The sequence below is a fragment of the Acomys russatus genome, chromosome 1, assembly GCF_903995435.1.
Source record: "Acomys russatus chromosome 1, mAcoRus1.1, whole genome shotgun sequence".
Classification (NCBI taxonomy): Eukaryota; Metazoa; Chordata; class Mammalia; order Rodentia; family Muridae; genus Acomys; species Acomys russatus.
This window is the reverse complement of record NC_067137.1, coordinates 14,966,315-14,986,688: the sequence shown is the minus strand read 5'-3', so window position 1 is coordinate 14,986,688 and position 20,374 is coordinate 14,966,315. Positions and strand designations below refer to the sequence as shown.

Here is a 20,374-nt window from a genome sequence, read left to right as displayed (position 1 = left end):
TTATATTCCATTCTTGGATACATAAACTACTGACAATATTATAATACATATGGAGTAATTGGGAATTATGATTTAAATATAGACACTGAGGGCAATCAGTTGGGTCTAGATCCAAACTCTGCAGTCACCAGCTCTAACACAAAGGCGAACATTCTCCTTCCGTGAGAATCTTCATCTGCTGAGCAGGTGTCTTACTTCCTAAGCTGGGCTACAGTCACAGGACATAATAATATATAGAGAGCTCAGAATTAGAACCAGAACATGACTTAAAAGTCAACAAATATGAATGCTTCTAGGTGAAGAAAAGTAAAATAGTGTTCTTCTTTTGCAAAGCAAGTTTGAAGGGAGTCCTGGTCAGAACTCTTAAATGCTATGAAGAACCCAAAAGGCATACTGAAGAATTTTTATTAGATATTGTACATTTTATTTACCTTCATAAGTTTTTGGAGGTAATAAAGCCAAGATATCATAAAGTCTTAGCCGGACCATTGCAGCACTAGCTTTCAGATGGGCTCCGTGGGCCTTAATTACAGATGGAATGCTGCAATACCAAAAGCAAAGTTGGGACCCGTTAGTTGTTAAAACAAGCATTACTTATGAACAATCCACTTTGAGTTTGTTTTGTGATCAATAATAGTAAAACTAGCAGAAACGTTTCATATTACAGTGTGGTTTTTGTTTGTTTTGTTTTTCAAGACAGGGTTTCTCTATGTAGCCTTGGCTGTCCTAGATTCACTTTGTAGACTAGGCTGGCCTCAAACTCACATCAATCCACCTGCCTCTGCCCACCAAGTGCTGGGATTACAGGAGTGAGCCACCACGCCCAGCTACAACGTGTTTAAACCAAACTATTAATACAGCCTTTAAATTAACTTTACAAAATAAAGATTAGATGCTTTCTATATGATTTGAGAAATACAGAAATGCTAAGTACATTTTTAATTTTTGATATATAAAATAAGTTGTCTGTGAAGACCAGAGTTTGAATCGTTTAGTACACACAGACAAGCTGGGTGGGCATGGGGGCCCATCTGAAAACACCAGTGCTTCAGAGGCAAACACAGAGGATCCTCAGAGTAAGCTGGCTAGCAAGACTAATAGCACTGGTGCACTCTGGGCTCAGCTGAGAGCCCCTGCCTATCGATCGATATATTGATATAAGGTGAAAAGTGATTGAGAAAGACATCCTACATCAACCTCTCATCTCCACACACATACATGTATGTATGAATACGCATACATTTATGCACACATCATAAACACAGGCAAGCAAGATGACAGCTTTGTCTAAACTATTCACTTACTGTGACATCATCGTCATGGCACATTCGATAGGAGTCATTAATTTCCTGATCGCATCCTCAGTTAACAGCTCAGGACAATGTGCAACAAAACTCCTCATGGCTAGAGAAAATATATTTTAAGATTTAGAGAAAATCTTGGTGTGCCTAAAAAGCTTTAAACATTAGATAGTGGGAAAGACATCTACAGTTCTCAGTTACTATAAAATAGAAGGTTGTGAAGCCATGTCGAACTAAAACAACAGTCAGGAACAACTACACAAAAAAAGTCTTCAGGAAGAGAATGGCGAACAGAAATGGAGGGAGGAAGCTATATGAGGGAGGTTCGTTAGGAATTCAGATGATTACAAGAAATGCAGTTTAAGGCAGGCCAGGGGTGACAAGGTCCATAGCTATGACCAAGCACACCTCAGCTGTGCGGAAGCACACTGCACCCCGCCTGGCCTGCCACCTGACCCTGACTGTGTCTCTCCAACTGTGGGGGAAGAAACATTTTTAAAGCTAGAAAAACCAAAGCAGAACACAGACTTGATGAAATTCTATTTAATATAATTTAAACTCATATTTTATTTCACAAATGAAATAAAACGAGCTTTTCCTGTAACTTACTGACTCCTATACGAAACCCACTGCATCCACCTTTCTTTGAAGTGCTGATGTCTGAACAAATAGTAGCACTTGCAACACTGCCAAAAGATGCCCAAAGAGGTGATTTTCATAATGCAAAGAAAGGTCAGCTTCAGTCATAGCTGAGCTCTTGTTTCTTTGATGGCATTTTGATGTGGTGATTCTACCTTTAAATTTTTTTATTTATTCTTTTTTAAATATACATTTATATTATTATACACATACATACAATGAACCACAAACCAATCAGAAATTATATTAATTTTATATTCATAGTGTTTTGGCTATTTGTATTTGGCAACCTTGAAGAAAACATCTTTCCTATCTTGGTGAGTCTAACATTCTGAATGTAAATCAGTATCTATCATATCTCATCTCTACTAACTCAAAATATCTATCTAGAACTAAAAACATCTTAACCCCTAAACAACTAAGATTAATTGTAAAACTAAACAATCTGGTCTTCAGACCTGACAGGATTCACTCCTCTCAGCATGCTTGGACACTGACATCCTGCATCCTTCACGTTCCAGCACCAAGTGCTTCAGCGGCTGTTCCTCATCAGAACAGGACAGCATTGAAAAAAGCTTCTGATCCCAATTGCTCCAGCATTTCAGTCTGTTCCACACAGGACTTCTATTAAGCGTGGAATTTCTCAACATTATGAAACTGAACCACAAATGCTATTCTTAGCTCATTTAACCATCTTCCCCAATTTTATTTGGGCCCCTACAAAGGTATTATTCATCGCAAATCAGCCTGAAGAAACCTTAAGAGAAAGATGCGCCATTTCCCTTAGGCCTTGTTACTCACAAGGTTATTTTAAATTCACTGGTATGGAATTTTGTATATTGATGCAAAATAACTTTAATTTTGACACATTGGTATAGAATTGAAATTTAAGATTATTCTTCACACACATTCTATATATTTCTATTCTAATATGAGGTATTGTACCCACACAATTCCACACTTTTCTGATAGGTGTGGACTGCATCTACTGAGAACAAAAAGCATGGGTGCTAGCTCTCACTTAACACTGCAGTTGTACTTCCTGGGTCTTGGCTTCATTTTACTACATAATACTAGCAAATGGAGTTATTATAGAGTTCCTGTAATTTAAGAGTCCACATATTTAACAACAGGTATTAAAATAAAAATTGAAAGTGATCTTTCTATCACACAGATTTTATGACAAAAAATATCACTGAGTAGTAACATGAAAATATTCTGAAAGTGCAGGTTCTGCTCTTACCACATAAGGCTCCAGCACGACCTTCCAGAGTCACCTGCCAGGTAAAAGAATCCCCTCGGGCCTTCTCAGCCTCCAGCTCCTTTAGGGAACGGGGGAACACGTTTCGCCACAGTAGCAACATCTTAGGCAGATGGTAACGAACAACAGATGGTCCTAGGCAAGAAAATGAAGAATACAAGACTGCAATTATAGCATATACAAAACAAGAGTCAAAGAAAGTGAGTTTGACTGATCATGACAACGCATGCTTGTGGGATGTAGAGGGCGGAGGATCCAGAGTCTAAGGCAAGCAAGCACCAGCTATGTTGGGCTTAGTCTGGTGCAGTGTGTATTCAGATGCTGATTTCTGGGCCCTGAGATCTGGCTGCAGACAGGATGTGGGCACTGTCACACTCATTGACCAATGTTGTGCAGACTTTGCTCCCAATTATCTCTGATTGGTCTATAAAGTTGCTAAGAGCCTATAGCTGGGTGAGAGAGAACAGGTGGGGCTTCCTTGCCAGACTGGGGGTCTCAGGCAGGGCCCTGAGGTAGAGAAGAAGAGGTAGAGAAAGGGTGTGGCCCTGAGGACTGCCCTGATGAAGCAGAAGCAGTCCAGACAAGACCAATATGGCAGGTAATTGAGAGCGTGTGCCTGGGAAGAAGCCAGACTAGCATAGACAGGTTAAAATAGATCATCATCTGCCCAGTTATAGAGCCAAAATTTATCAATAAATCTATAGGTCTCTGTGTCATTTATTTGGGAGTTAGAATGGGTGACCAGAAAAGGCCCTCCAAATTATAACATATCATTTCACAACTACATAGGAATCTGAGGCCAGCTAGGGCCACCATGAGGTCCTGTCCCAAAACATTAAATGCACCAAACCTAAGAAAAGCAGAGGAGGAAGAGTGTTTTAATAAGCTTTCCCAATACCTCTGTCACTTCACTCTATTTTCAATGTTTAAACTTTACTTTCAGAATGTTTTTATCCAGAAAGTAAAAATAAATAAGTATTAAAAAACAATATAAGTTATTTTAAAGCTGGTGAGGTAGCGCACACTTGTAATCCTAGCACGCTGGAAGGCAGAGACAGGCAGATCTCTGTGAGTTCAAGGCCAACCTGGTCTACAAAGCAAGTCTAGGACAGGCAAAGGTACACAAAGAAACCCTGTCTCAGAAAAAAAAAATTATTTTTTAAGTGTTGGTATTTTAGTAACCACGTACATAAGATGTTATTAAGAAGTCCCTTGAGTAATATGAATAAATTAATTAAAAAAATAAATTTAAAAAAAAATTCCCTTGAATACATTCAGAATAGTATATTCCATATATCCATAATAATATATGGTGAGAACTTTCCCATAAAGACATGTGAATACGAACTTACATACCTATTCTCACACATACAAGTACATGGTCCTCCATTTGGGGGCAGTGTGTAGTTAGTTACACAGAGAAACACAGTATTTACATCCCTAAAAAATTCATCTAAGTGTACCAATAACAGTTAACATGAAGTTACCACTTTATTTTCCTTTGAAAGCAGGTCAATATAATGCCCAATAGACAGACCTTAGAACAGCGAACAACTTCTTAGTATGTACACACACTTTGTGGGAGCAACCACACGTGGGGGAACCAACATGTGGCTACAATCACACTGCAGTGCACACTGCTGTCCTACCTATAATGCTAAACTTTGCATCTAAGATCCATCACAGCGCTCAGGAAAAGAGCGCACGTAAGTACCTCCCTGAGAGCAGCACCAACAGGATTCAGAAACAGGACTCTGCTACTCACTATTAAACTGTGCCTCCACTCAGGCAGGCAGATTTTCTCCTGTATTCTCACTTTTTCTATAACTGTAAGCTCATTAACTATTCTTTTCAGAAAGGTGAAACTTTTCATTAGAAAAGTTTGAACTAAAGAAGTAATTAATAAAAAGAGATATTTACTCCCAAATAAATACCTTTACTATTTTTAATCTTACTCAGAGACTAGAATGTGAAGATAAATACTTTTTTTTTTTTTAAGATAAATACTTTAAAACTGAATCTGCTTTATAGTCCACTGACAGCTACAGAGTCAGCCAAAATGCATATACCTAAAGTCATGAGTGCTCCAAGAAGCAGCCAGCCAGCCTGGGTGCGCTGCAGGGACAGCCTGCTGTTCTGGGCAGCCGTTCGCAACAGGTCCTCAGCGATGCTGACCACCATCTGCATGAGAAGTTTCAAACTGGGTTTTAACTTGAAGAAGCTGATGGATAAGCAATTATGAAACTGACAGCTTGTATATGTTGCTAAAAATGAGTCGGTCCCTTCCTGCTCCTGCTAACATACTCCAAAGCAGACTGACAGAAAGCTACTTTGTTCTGGCTGCTGATGACTCCTAGGAGACCAAAGTATGGTGGTTAGAGAGTCTTGGGAACCCCGCTGCCTGGGTCCCAGCCTAACTCTGCCACTGACCAGCTTTTTGACATGGGCAACTTAACCTCTTTGCCTTGGGTCCTTCCTTGGTAAAGCAGGAGTGTCAACCTCACTTTTGCCTGGATTCAGCATGTTAATACATGGTGCTACCTGGGTAACCACTTATTAATTATATATATATGTATATATATATATATATATATACATACACACACACACACACATATATACTACATAGTGTATACATAGTACATACACTAGAAAGAAAAGGAGGGGAAAGGGTAATTGTTGAGGGTTGGGCTGGCTCTATGTGTTCCAATGCTAATTACTGGTCCCCAAGATCTGGCTGCTGCCCAGACAAGTAACTCCTCAGATACACCAGTTTTTGTTGTGTAAACCTTGTTCTACCTAATTTTAAATTGATTGGTTAATAAAGTTGCCGAGCCCCGTAACTAGGCAAAAGTAGATGGGTCTTAGGTTCCTGGGCTTGGGGTCTCAGAGGGACCATGAGGCAGGGGGGAGGAGAGAGGAAACAGAAGATGTAGCAGGAAAAAAGGAAGCCCAAGAGAAAGAAGTTGCCAAAGAGTAGTATGGGCCGTGAACACGTGGTCATGAGGGCTGGTCTGATGGAGCAGAAGCTGAACGGGCAGGAACAATCACAGCAAGTAACTTGGGGTGTGTAGCTGGGAAACAGCAAAACAGTTTAGGAGGCTGATATATGTCCAGTTATGGTGCCTAAAAGCTTTTATAACTTTTCTTTTTTTAAGATTTATTTTTTAGGTATACAGTGTTTTGCCTGCATGTACACCTGAAGCCAGAAGAGGGCACCAGATCTCATTACAGATGGTTGTGAGCCACCATGTGGTTGCTGGGAATTGAACTCAGGACCTTTGGAAGAGCAGTCAGTGCTCTTAACCCCTAAGCCATCTCTCCAGCCCCAAGATTTTATAATTCTAAAAAATCTCTGTCTCAGTTATTTTGGAACTAGCCAGTGTAGAGCAGGCACCTACCTATAGCCTAGTAATGCATGAGGCAGAGACAAGAGGATTGCTTGAACACTGGAGCTCAAGCCCAGACTGGGCAACATAGCAACACTCAGACACACACACACACACACACACACACACACACTAAAACAAAAGAAAACAGAAATAAAGGTTCTGAGTTTTAAATGAGCATTATAGCTTTTTTTCTTCTAAAAGAAACTATAACATAATACTATACCCATGATGCTATACTTTAATGAAACATTATTTCTAGGAGGACCAAATATCCAATTTTAGTTAGGGTCTGTTATCTGTAGCCTACATTTCCATCTGATTGTGTGGCTTAGCACTAAAGACAGGCAAGTTCCAACAAGGACCAGGCCCAGCTGCCAGCTTGTGCCAGCACGATGCCTTTGTCATACCTTTCCTTTGGCATGAGGAATGCCCAAAGGACACTGATGCACTCCTCCCAACAAAGCAGCCATTGCAAAACTGTATCCACTGACAGCTTCTGGTGACGTCTTGAGGTTGTTGAGCCGTTCTGCACACTTATCCAGAAACGGTGTCAACTGGAAGGGCAAGGCCACAGCCACACAACGCAGACACCATGCAGCAGCAAGCCGAGCGGCCATGCTTGGGTGAAGCAGCACGGAAGTTACAATCTCCAAAAGTCCTGGAAAGAAAAATCTCAAAACATTACTCCTTCTGAAGAAAGGCAATTTCAGTATAATAGAGTAATTAAATACCAATCCCAGTGACTTCACAGTTCCCCAGCTTTGCCAAAACGTTCATAAAAAGCAGAATGCTCTAAAGGAACACACTCTGGAAGGGGTATAGTGTAATATAACTACATCTAGTGCAATGTAAAGGTTGAAGTTGGGAGTGGTGGCTCATGCCTATAGTCTCAGCACTTGGAAGGCACAGGCAGGAAGATCTTTGAGTTTTAAGTGATTAAATAAATTCTACACCAGTTAGAGATACATAGATTCTCCTTAAAAAAGTAAATAAATAATGTTGCTATTAAATTATATGAAAGTCTTCAAAAAATTTTGGTCAATTAGAAACAATTCTTTTTCTTTTTTTTTAATTTATTGTTGTTACATCTCAATGTTTATCCCATCCCTTGTATCCTCCCATTCTTCCCTCCCCCTGCCATTTTCCCATTCTTACCCTCCCCTATGACTGTTCCTGAGGGGGATTACCTCCCCCTGTATATGCTCATAGGGTATCAAGTCTCTTCTTGGCAACCTGCTGTCCTTCCTCTGAGTGCTACCAGGTCTCCCCCTCCAGGGGATATGGTCAAATGTGAGGCACCAGAGTACGTGAGAAAGTCATATCCCACTCTCCACTCAACTGTGGAGAATGTTCTGACCATTGGCTAGATCTGGGAAGGGGTTTAAAGTTTACCGCCGGTATTGTCCTTGGCTGGTGCCTTAGTTTGAGCGGGACCCCTGGGCCCAAATCTGCCTATCATAATGTTCTACTTGTAGGTTTCTAGGACCCTCTGGATCCTTTTATTTTGCTATTCTCCCATGTGTCTCTCATTTAGAGTCCCAATAGGATGTCCTCCCCTCTGTCCCAGTAAGTGAAGGCTTTCGTGGGACATGCCCCTTGGGCTAGTATGCAGATATAAGTGAGTATATACCATTTCATTCTTTCTGCTTCCGGGTTAACTCACTCATTATGATCATTTCTAACTCAATCCATTTATCCACAAATTTCGAGAATTCCTTGTTTTTAATAGCTGAGTAGTATTCCATAGTGTATATGTACCACAGTTTCTTTATCCACTCTTCTACTGAGGGACACTTAGGCTGTTTCCATGTTCTGGCTATTATGAATAAGGCTGCTATGAACATGGTTGAGCAAATTTTCTTGTTGTGTGCTGGAGCATCTTCTGGGTATATTCCAAGGAGTGGAATAGCTTGGTCTTGAGGAAGCCCTATTCCCATTTTTCTGAGATAGCTACAGACTGGGAAAAGATCTTCACCAACCCTACATCTGACAAAGGTCTAATATCCAAAATATATAAAGAACTCAAGAATTTAAACACCACCAAATCGAATAACCCAATTGAGAAATGGGGCTTGGAACTAAACAGAGAATTCTCAACAGAGGAGTATCAAATGGCTGAGAAACACTTAAAGAAATGCTCAACCTCCTTAGTCATCAGGGAAATGCAAATCAAAACAACTCTGAGATTCCATCTTATACCCATCAGAATGGCTAAGATCAAAAATTCAAGTGACACCACATGCTGGCGAGGATGTGGGGAGAGAGGAACACTCCTTCATTGCTGGTAGGAATGCAAACTAGTACAGCCACTTTGGAAATCTATCTGGTGCTATCTCAGAAACAATTCTTACAGCTGATTTATCTCTTGAAGCTTTCAGTATTTAATCCAATATTCCCACCACTGTGAACACTAAATTAAGTAACACCCAATGATCTGCTAATCTAACTAAAAGTTAACAGCAGTAACAATTATAATTCTGAAAACATTCCAGGAGGAAGTGGATGTCGCACCTATGGATGCTTCCTGAATAAGAGGAGAGGCAGTGGCGTTCAGGCTCTGCACCAGGCTTCCGAGCTCCTGGAGGGCACAGACCATGACGTGCTGGCTGGCTGCGATGTCTGCTGCTCCAGATTTGTTCTCACTGCTTGTATCATTCACTACGGCTTCTGAAAACACAACGTCAGGCATCCGATGTGGGCGAAAGCGACTGTGATAGCTGCTGGGTCTACATCATCTAAATCTTTTTATACCATTTGATTCCTGTATGTTAAAAACTATACAGTTATTGCTTAGTGAAAACTCATGTAAGCAGGTTCTGACTGAGTTGGATTTAACTTTTTAGGGCAGAGGTATGTGTGTGTCACAGCTCACATGTGGAAGTCACAGAACAACTTGCTGGATTCAGTTCTCTCCGGTCACATTTGTTCTAGGGATTGAACTCAAGTCACTAAGCTTGGTGGCAAGCATCTTTAACTGCTGAGCTATCTTGTCAGCCCTGAGTTGACATTAAAACATTTTGAACAGATTTACAACAATGTTAAAATACATACTGTATCTATTTGATGCTTCCAAGAATACAACTTAGGAGGAGCGGGAATCCGCTTAGAGACAGGGGTGTGTGTGCCTCAGTAATTAAAAACTTGCCTGGTGTACTTGAGGTCTTGGGTTCAATCCCTATTACCACAGAAAAGAAACACAAACACGGTGCCGACAAAAGCAGACTTGGGGGTGAAAGACTTAGGTTCTAATAGCAACTTCAAGTAAGCTCTGTGACAGACATGCTACTCAACTTTGCTGTGTCAAGGTCCTCATCTGTCAAGGGCTTTCTTTGTGTCTCAAAGGCACAATCAACACTGCGCATATGGAAGTTAACTCATCCTGCTACAGAACCCTTTCAATGAGTCTAAGTAGCTATTATTGTTAATTATTATTATTACTGCTCTTCAAGTGCTCTGGTATATTGGAGGCATCACTATCAAATTGCTGACCAGAAAGTGGATTCAAGAGGAAAGGGAGCTTTAAATTTACTGGACTGTCCATCCCTGTTCCTACTTGCCTTCATGTCTCTTCCTTTAATAGTCACTAGAATTAAAATGCATTTCATGTAAGACAACTAAATATGCCTTGAAAAAAATACTAATTGAGAATATATTCTGGCCCACAAATCCCTGATATAATCAGGGTACTTAATTCTGTAATTAAGATTTTTAACATCAGCTGGGCGGTGGCGGTGCACGCCTTTAATCTCAGCACTCAGGAGGCAGAGGCAGGCAGATCAGTGAGAGTTCCAGGCCAGCCTGGTCTACAAAAGTGAACACAGGACAGCCAGGGCTACACAGAGAGACCCTGTCTCAAACTGCTCCCCCCCAAATTTAAGGTCAAATAGCTATTCTACATCCATAAAATGAATAACTTCAATAACAGTAAAATCGCCTCACATTTTCATTCACTATGAACTGATCATAAAGATATGCAACACATAGCAATAGACTATGATTGATCCCTCTTTTCTTTGTGGGCGTTTCTGGCCTGGAAGGCACATGGACTCCATCTTTCAGCTCCTGCTCCCAGAACAGTTGACTGCAGCTTGCCTGCCAGGTCACGCCTGCCATGTACCACAGTGCTGCTGGCACCAAAGCGCTTGAAGCAACATGTGGGTCTTTTCCCAGTTGTGAACACAGGATAGATTACTACTTGGGTATGTCTACAACAGCACTCACTAAGTCAAACCATCCTTTCACTAATGGTTTTGTTATCCCTATACATTTAAAAAGCTTGTTAAGTAAGCTATTAAAATGACAAAAATAACAACCAAACTGTACATTATTTTTGTAAATATTATAAGACAATTAAATGATTATATGCCCTAACTATATCTAGTTATATCCTTATTTTTAAAGACCTCCTTAGGGCAATATAATTTGCCTCATTAAAAATTAGTATATTTCCAACGGTGATAAAACTGTCTTTCACAATTTATATTTTGCCTTACTTTGGTCTATTAAATGCATTATAAACTCTACAAAGGTGGGAACTTTGTGTTACTCATCTAAATCTTGTTACTGCTCTGCATGGCTCAGACTATTTATTTATTTATTCATTCATTCATATTACATCCCGATCATAACCACGCCCGAGTCCTGGTCCCACCCTCCTCCCTCTTTCCCTTATCCTTCCTCCCCTATTCCTCAGAGAAGGGGATATCCCTCTACTAACCCGCCCTAGCATATCAAGTGGCGTCAGTAGTGATAGCATCCTCTTATCCTGTGGTGTGTTGAGACGGCCCCGCCAGAAGAAGTAATCAAAAAGCAGGCAACACAGTCCATGTCAGAGACAGCATGGCTCAGATATTTAATAACTATTTGTTAAACCCAAAGTGTATGAAATGACCCCTTTCTGGAAAGGATTTATTCTCAGGGCTTCAGCTAAGAAGTAAGTCTTAGCGTCCTGCAGCACAGGACATAACCACGTAGACACAGTCGTGCCTCTACACAGCAAAATAGCTGGGGAGAGGATGCTGAGTGTCTCCAGCAGAGATGGCTCATGCTTGGTGTGCTGAACAAGCCAAGTGCCCTGATCTCAGCAGGACGTGGTGTGTGATAAGCGCTAAACCGTCATGCTGAATCTCCAAATAAATACAATTTTATGGGTAAAATTATCAATTATTGACCTTTCATATGTCCTACAAGGGCTAATAGTTATCTTTAACTTTTACTTTCTAAGTCTTCAGGTTAAGTGTATTTAGAGAAGCAAAAGAAAAACGGCACTCTCTCCCTCTCTCTCTCTCTCTCTACACACACACACACACACACACACACACACACACACACCACATAAATTCACATAACAAGACACTTCAAGCAGAAAAATGTCAACAGATTATCCCACAAAGATAAAAACAATACACCAGTACATTCAGGGAGACTTAGCAGTAGCTCAGGCACTAGAAATAAAAACAAAACCCAAACCTTACTAACATGCCACTTTTTTTTTTTTTTTTTTTTTTTTTTTGGTTTTTTTGAGACAAGGTTTCTCTATGTAGCCCTGACTATCCTAAATTCGCTTTGTAGACCAGAATGGCCTCGAACTCACAGTGATCTGCCTGCCTCTGTCTCCTGAGTGCTGGGATTAAAGGTGTGTACCACCAGGCCCGGCCATGCCACTCATTTTTAAAACTTTGTTTCGTGGGCAGTGGTGGTACACGCCTTACTCCCAGCACTTGGGAGGCAGAAGAAGGCGGGTCTCTGAGTTCAAGGCCAGCCTAGTTCACAGAGTTCTAGGAAAGCCAGAGCTACACAGAGAAACCCTGTTTGGGAATTAGGGGGTGGAGGCAGAATAAAAATCCTAGCACTTACAAGACTGGGAGGAAATTGCAAGTTTGAAGCCAGCCTGGGACACATAATTAGACCCTATCCCAAACCAGAAAGGAAAAGGGAGTGAGAGAGGGAAGAAGGAGGGAGGGAGGGAGGGGCTAAATTAAATGACTAGGGTCATCACCAGCACACACTATGACTGTCAGGTCTCACTTACCCACTGCTTTCATCTGTTTTCCGATTGCCTGGCAGATTTCCTTGGCAGCTGCTATCTGGGCTTTCTCACCCAACAGACTGCCCACAGTAGCTCTCAGGATGAAGGAGACACATCGCCTGGAGTACACAGCATCCACATGTGTTTGTGTTGCCCGAGGATGGGAAACCAGATCAAGTACGTGGGACAAGAATGTGGCAAAGCTACGCTCCAGCCACTGCCCACCCAGTGTTGTCACAAAAACAACATATGCCTATAAAAACACATTGAGAACCAGCCTTAGGTACCTCTGGGTAAATAAAAGCAGCACAGAAAATGACAGCAGGAGCACTGGTGGCAGCACACAAAAGCAAACATACTTGGCATTAAAACATAGCAAAGTTAAATTTCACATCTTTTTAGGACTTCTATCATAGGTATTACTGGTACAACCTTTGAATGAAACTTTTTTTTTTTTTTTTGGCTTTTGTTATTTCTGTTCATTTGTGAGGCAAGGTCTCATGGAGCCCTAGCTGGCTGGGAACTCATTATGTAGACCAGGATTGAACTCACAAAGATCCACCTGCCTCTACTAAGATTAAAGACATGTGCTACCATGCCAAACTTGAATAAAACAATTATTGAAAAGAGCCCAGCACCATGCTGCATGCCTGTAATCTCAGCATTAGGGGAAGAGGGGATCACATCAGCGTATGCAACACAACGACTTTCAGGCCAGTCTAGACCAGAGGTAGCCACTGCATCTAAGAATCACAGCCAAACACAGAGTCCCAAGAACCACGAAGAACACAAAGGGAACACGCTGAAGTGGCTCACCAGGTAACAGGCCTGGGAACAGAAACGCGCTGGCCACACGAACACTAAGAGTGAGTTCCTAAGCACACGGCTTATGTTTTATATTTTGTTTTGGGGACAAGACACCTTTGTGGTGACTTTGACTAAGATCATGAGCCATGCTATCTTAGTAGGTATTATCAGAACAGTAACCATTAGTTATTATTTTGAAATAATTCCAAGTCACATTTCATCTTATAAGCCCATTAGAGATTACTCACTGACAAATCCAATCCAAATATGTCAATTATTTTTAGTTACAAGGTATATGGAGAATATTACGATCTAAATGTCTAAGTTACTGACTTCTAAATATAGCTCTAAACAAAACCATATCCCAGCATTTGGGAGGCAGAGGCAGGTGGATCGCTGTGAGTTCGAGGCCAGCCTGGTCTACAAAGTGAGTCCAGGACAGCCAAGGCTACACAGAGAAACCCTGTCTCGAAAAACCAAAAAAAAAACCAAAAAAACAAAAACCATCTTACTTTATTATTTTTAAAGGACTTTATTATTTCTGCTTTCATTTTTATTTTATTTCATGTATGTATTTTTTGACACATGAAGTTTAGGCTGGCCTTGAACTAAGGACCCTCCTCTAGTATGCTCTACTATGATAGGCAAACTCACTTTATAACTTATTTGTTGTGAGATAAAATCTGAGAATTGTTTAGATACTTATATACATGTAATGGAAAGAGACTTATTTATACATCAAGAATCCCCCTTTCAGGCTGGGGCTATAGCCCAGCAGTAGGGCACTTACTCGCCTGGCAGAAAAGAACAAGAATCTACCTTTTCTTAGAAGTATGCAATGAAATTTGGAATCTGAATTTAATCCATCCACTGGTTAAATTTTTTTAAAGAAACCAGGCAATATTAAATTTTCTTCTGACAGTCTTCCATGAAATGATCTGGACAGAATTCATTCGCACACGTATATTACAAACCTGTGTCACCCCAACTCGCACTTCTCGATTAACAGACCCTCCAACTTTCAACATTTCTCCACCACTCTTCAGGAAACCTGACCCTCCGCGCAGAAATCCCGTGGCCATGAGTTCTAAGACCTCATCAAATGTTGCTCGCTTCACATTCTGACGCATGACTTCAAGGAAGGAAAGGAAGAGTAGGAGCAAATGAGTTTCCCAAGCAGAATCACTACTCTTTCTTAAGAATATTCTAGCTTACATTTTAAAGTAATGATTTTAAGAGTATTATAATATAGGAAATGGCACTGTGACTTAGAAGCAAAAACTGAAATTAAATTTTGAAGCCAAAAAAAAAAAAGCTAAATGGAAGGAGCTAGGAAATACTTCAATGAATCTGTGCAAACAGTGTGATGACAGTGGTTCATTAAGTACGTGCAGCCAAATAAGAGGAGCAGACCCCACTGCAGACACTCCTGCCTGTCCTATTCACAAACAAGGACACAAAAAACCTTTTCTTTTCTTTTTTTTTCCTTAAGATTTAATTTAAATTTTTATTTATGTGTAAGTGCATGTTTCTTCCTGTCTATGCTTGTGTGCAGTACCTACAGAGGACAGAAGAGGGCGTCAGATCCCATGGAACTGGAGTGGTGGGGGAGTGTGAGCTGTCCAGGGTAGGTGCTGGGGGAGGAAATCAGATCCTTGGGAAGACTTGCAAGTACTCTTAACCACTGAGCTGTCCCTCCAGCCTCCCTAAAGCTGACACAGTAGGTACCAAGGTATTAAACTGAAGGTATCAAGTTCATATGACAAAACCCTTTTACATACAGTAGCAAGCTGATCCTTATTAAAACTCTGAGGAGAGACACAGCTCATGTTTACATACGTAGGGCTTGGGACTGAGTGTCTGGGATTTAGTTTCATGCCTACACAATAGATACACGTTTAGAACACAAGTCATGCAATCTCTATAAACCTCAATTTCCTCATTGATAAAATGATCATAACAATGATATCTGAAATTCACAGAACTTTGTTGAGAGTTAAATAAATTCTACAATATAGTTTCATACAGCTATGTTACCTCACTAAAGGTGAACAAACCAAATCTGAAGCAGCTAATAACTGTCGGGCAAGGGCACACACCTGTCACATCTAATTACTTTTCCACCATGTGGAGACAGGTAAGGTGGGCACAACAGTAGAGCTGGAGTTACTCAGCACCTGCTACATTGTGTCTGCTCCTGTGGCTACATGGCTTGGTCACACCATCCCTGAGACGTCTATGGAAGTGTGTTAGGCAACAAAAAAAGCCACTAAGCAATCAGTGCTGCCCCTGACACTGCTTAGTAATGTTCAAGAAAGACTGAAGATTAGCACTGTGGCATAAGTGGAGATCTATATATCAGAGACTAAAAGAAATCAGCACCTAAGATGCCAGTCTCCTATACTTTAAACATCACACAAACCATTTCATAAATATGCCAAAAATTTGCTCAGTGGTAACATGTACACCATTATCTCTCTCTCTCTCTCTCTCTCTCTCTCTCTCTCTCTCTCTCTCTCTCTCTCTCTCTCTCTCTCTCTCTCTCTCTCTCTCTCTCTCTCACACACACACACACACACACATGTATCAGGGAGAGTGTCATTTAGGTTCTTTCATTTGATGAAAAAAATGTATAACAACTTAGATATCCCTCTCTCTCTCTCTCTCTCTCTCTCTCTCTCTCTCTCTCTCTCTCTCTCTCTTTTGTTTTTTGTTTGTTTGTTTTTTGAGACAGGGTTTCCCTGTGTAGCCTTGGGTGTCCTAGACTCACTTTGTAGACCAGGCTGGCCTCGAACTCACAGCGATCTGTCTGCCTCTGCCTCCTGAGTGCTGGGATTACAGGCATGCGCCACCACACCAGCTTCAACTTAGATCTGTTTAAAGTGGCCTCCATGAGTAACAACTAATTTAGGAGAGAGCATTTTTTGACCGTGACTAGGTAGTCAGACCTGTGATACTCTAATGCAGGGTGAGCCAACAATACCTGCTGCCTGCTTCGGCATTAGTGCTGTAGCCATGACTGTTCCTAGAAGTTTAGAGACTGCGACCCGTACCCCATAGTTTGAGTTTTCCAGAGCCTTAAAGCACAGGGTAGCTATATTTTCTAGCTCAGCAGTCCACATGAAAACAGCTTCATTCTGTAGTTCTAGAAGACACTGAAATTAAAACAAGGCAGAGAAAGTAAGTTATATTCTAGAATGTCTATGCCCGCAGATGAAGTAACACACCCAAACTGATGTTTGCTCCAAAAATACCCAAAAACTGAACAAAACACATCAACAGTTTTCAAACTGCATGTCAGGCAATGAAAGGATGTTGCTCTTTACAGGAAAAGAAAACCTAACACAAAGTAAGCAAAAAATGGAAATAAGGTAGAAAGGAAATCAATGATCTGAAAAAATAGAAATACAGTCTAGGGTGATTTGGTTTTTGGCTTTTGTTTTTTCCCCCTACATAGTATTGGGAATTGAAAGCAAGCCACAGCTTCATACATGCAAGACAAGCACTCCACTTAGCAAAGTAATTAAGGAAGAAGGATATTTTTCAAACATGATAAAGGACATCGAGAATAAGCAATGGTCAACATCACACATCATGATTAAAGACAGGATGCCTTTCCCTCTGAGATTCGGAACAAGACTGATATCTGTGCTCACATTTTCCATTCTGTACTTACTGTCATGGTTTGAATGGGAAATGTTTCCCACAGACACGTGTGTTTGAACACTTATTCCCCCAAAAGTGGATCACTGCAGAGGGCGGTTAAGTGAGGTTAAGGGGCTTATGTACAAGCTAGCACTGTTTTCTGTCTTCTCTCTGTTCCCTGGGCTACCAAGATGTGAGCAGCAGCTTCACGCCAATCCAACCACCACCATCCCCCCACTAACCACATCCTTCCACCACGTCCCCCACCCTCCATGGTGAATTATGTCCTTGAACCAAAAAGCAAAAACCAAACCAAGCCAAAACCATCCCTTAAGCAAACTCACAGGTTTTTAAGAAAGTATTTGCAAGTTGCAAGTTATGTTTTAGGTAAGAAATATATATAAACAGTCTATGAAGCCCTCCCAAAACTCAGTAATAGGAGAAATTCAAAGCAATGGGCACTATTTAAATACATCTTTCTAAAAGATATCAGAGAAATTAAAATTAAAACAATGATATACTTAATTCCATCTGCTAATCAAAACAAAAACTGTAATTAGCAAATAAGGAGGAAGATGTAGAAGAATAGAATCTCTTACATTAACAAAAGCAAAAAGTCAAAAATTAAAACAACTACTTAGAAAACAGGCAGCTTCTTAAAAAGTTAAACATAAATCTTAGCCATTACAAATAAAATATAATAACCCAAATAAAAACATAGGTCCACAAAAAATCAGCACACAGATGTCCACAAAAGCATCTTTGGTAATAGCCAAAGCTAAGTAAAGAAACAAGAAAGACAGAACAGCCGTAATAATCAAACAGTACTAAATAATAGAAAGGTGTGAACTATTAAAACAGGGACTACATAGATTTCAAAATAATTGTACTTTCTTGAAAGAAGCCACGCATCCACACAAAAGTACATACCACATGCTTCCATTTATATATAATAGTGGAAATGTAAGTAACATAAAAACAAACCCCCAAAATGCTTGTATTTAAGAACTTCAATAGAAAAAACGAACTGTTGGAGAGCAAGCACCATAAGGGATGGCACTGTGAACTGGCTGGGTACTCACCTTGGCCACTGCGCAGCGCACAGCCATTGACCTGTCGGTTAGGAGGGACCGAGCATTCTTGTAAATGTCGCGATGGGAGGAAGCTGCTGCACCACCCAGTCCACTCAGAACTTTCTGCAGACTCATTAAAATCTCACTTCGCCCTTGAGACTGCATGTGAACATGAAGCAAAGCCTTAAATTGTATTGTCAAGCAAATCCCTTATTTAATAAGAAAACACTGAGACATAACAGTTCCCCATACTAATTGCTTATCTCCAAATTGAGGTAGTAAGGAGAAGAATTGATTAAGAATTCTACAAAGTATCTGAAATGAAAGAATACGTATTAGTATCCCTTGAGAAGTTAGGTATCCTGAACAGAAAAAACGAGATTGCAGGCTGGGGACATGGCTCAGTGACAGAGCACTTACCTAGCAGGTGCTATGCCCTGAACTTAGTCCCAAATACCCCCACAATATTATACCTGAGTCTTGAGCTTAGTCTACATCCCATTACTCTGAAGTTGACAAGGAATCTATAATGAAAATGACACCAAACAAACAAACCAAATTTACTTAACGTCATTGTCAGTTTTGAGAAATAAATATGTCTTAAACCCTTCTGCTTGTGCATATGACTGCAAACAAGGTAATTATAGATGAAAACAAACAAGGTTGATGTCATACTGGAGTAGGTGGCACACAGCTGGCAAAGGCCAGTGTTTCTGGCAACCATCACATCTAGGAAAGAAGATACAGTACTGCCCTAGAGCCTGTGGAGGAAGCATGCCCTGTGTGCTGGTTTTGATAGGTATGGCCTGTATAGACTCATGTGTTTCAATGCTTGGCCCATGGGGAGTGACACTATTACTCCCCATAATGGAGGAGGTGTGTCACTGTGCAGGCTGGCTTTGAGGTCTCCTATGCTCAAGCTCCCTCCAGTGTGGCACACAGTCTCCTCCTTGCCACCTGCAGATGAAGAACTCTTGGCTCCTCCAGCACCATGTCTGCCTGCACACTGCCATGCTTCCCACCATGAGGATAATGGACAAAGACCCTGAAACTGTAAGCCAGCCCCAATTAAATGTCTTCCTTTATAAGAGTTGCCATGGTCATGGTGTCTCTTCACAGCAATGAAATCCTAAGACACCCTGTGACACTTAAGCTCTAGGTGACTGAACTGTGAGCTAGAAACATTGGTTGTTCGAAGCGGCACAGTGTATAGCAATGCATTATGGCCAACATATGAAACTGGTAATTAGATATGACACAAAAAGTGTCAACTGAAAAACAGAATTAAGTAAAAACTAATAGGTAAACCTACTCATTTAAAAGACAGTGCCATCCCCCTCCCAAAACTAAGCCACAGACATGAAAGGTGACGTGATACTCTGAAATCACTTCCCTGCTAAGCAAACAAGGATCAGAGTAGCAGGACAAAACACTTTTACCACTTGCTCTGAGCAAGGCTGTAAAACTCACCTCTGCACTTTTCAGAGATTTCAATAGATTGTTCACTGTTTCTGGAAATGCACTGCCCAACATCCTTCCCATCTTCTCATAAAATGCCCCAACACAAGCCACTGCTGCCCTGTAAAGACAGTCTCACTGGTTACTCGTACAATTTCTGGGCTGGCAAGATGGCTTAGCGGGTAGAGGGACTTGCCATCAAACCGGATGACCTGAGTTTCATTTCCAGGACCCACAAGTTGTCCTCTGACCTCCATTTACACAAGCGTACATGCGTGCGTGTGCACACACACAAATAATTTTACACAAATTTTAAATATAATTCATCATAGTTTTTTTATTTCCAAAAAATAATTTGCATTTATCTATAGAATTTTAAGGTCAACTTAATCTAGTCATCAGTAAACTTCTAAGCGACATGGTCTCTGCCTTAGCTACTCAGCTACTTTGCTGTGTGAAAGCAGCTAAATTAGCAAGCAGGTCTGGACACTAAAGTCATTTCATTTCTTTAGCTGGCCAGATAGTCAAAGTGGACTAGACTTTATCCACTCCTGCCCCACTTCCCTCGCTGACTCTTCTCTTCCCATCTTGGGCAAGTATATGATTTCCATCCAAATTGAACAAAACACTCCTGACACCACTGCTCATAGCATACGAACTCTCCCAGCTGTGTCCAAAGTCTCAGTAGTGATGGGCATGAGGAAGGTCCTCTCCTTCCTCAGACCTGGAACTTCCTGCCTGTACTATGCCTCGGGTTCCACCCCACCAGG

At 40.9% G+C, this 20,374-nt stretch overlaps 1 protein-coding gene across 1 annotated transcript in view; it reads right to left on the bottom strand.

Annotated features, from left to right (window-relative positions):
• The window catches only part of Heatr5b (HEAT repeat containing 5B), an 83,558-nt gene that overhangs the window by 58,705 nt on the left and 4,479 nt on the right, over positions 1-20,374 (bottom strand). The window contains exons 4-14 of the mRNA XM_051166503.1: positions 19,617-19,725; positions 18,156-18,305; positions 16,412-16,583; positions 14,403-14,560; positions 12,625-12,874; positions 9,105-9,260; positions 7,001-7,251; positions 5,271-5,382; positions 3,184-3,336; positions 1,305-1,404; positions 432-541 (exon numbers count right to left, since the gene is read on the bottom strand). Coding sequence (XP_051022460.1) covers positions 432-541; positions 1,305-1,404; positions 3,184-3,336; positions 5,271-5,382; positions 7,001-7,251; positions 9,105-9,260; positions 12,625-12,874; positions 14,403-14,560; positions 16,412-16,583; positions 18,156-18,305; positions 19,617-19,725 — 1,721 coding nt within the window. The remainder of the gene's footprint in view (positions 1-431; positions 542-1,304; positions 1,405-3,183; positions 3,337-5,270; positions 5,383-7,000; positions 7,252-9,104; positions 9,261-12,624; positions 12,875-14,402; positions 14,561-16,411; positions 16,584-18,155; positions 18,306-19,616; positions 19,726-20,374) is intronic.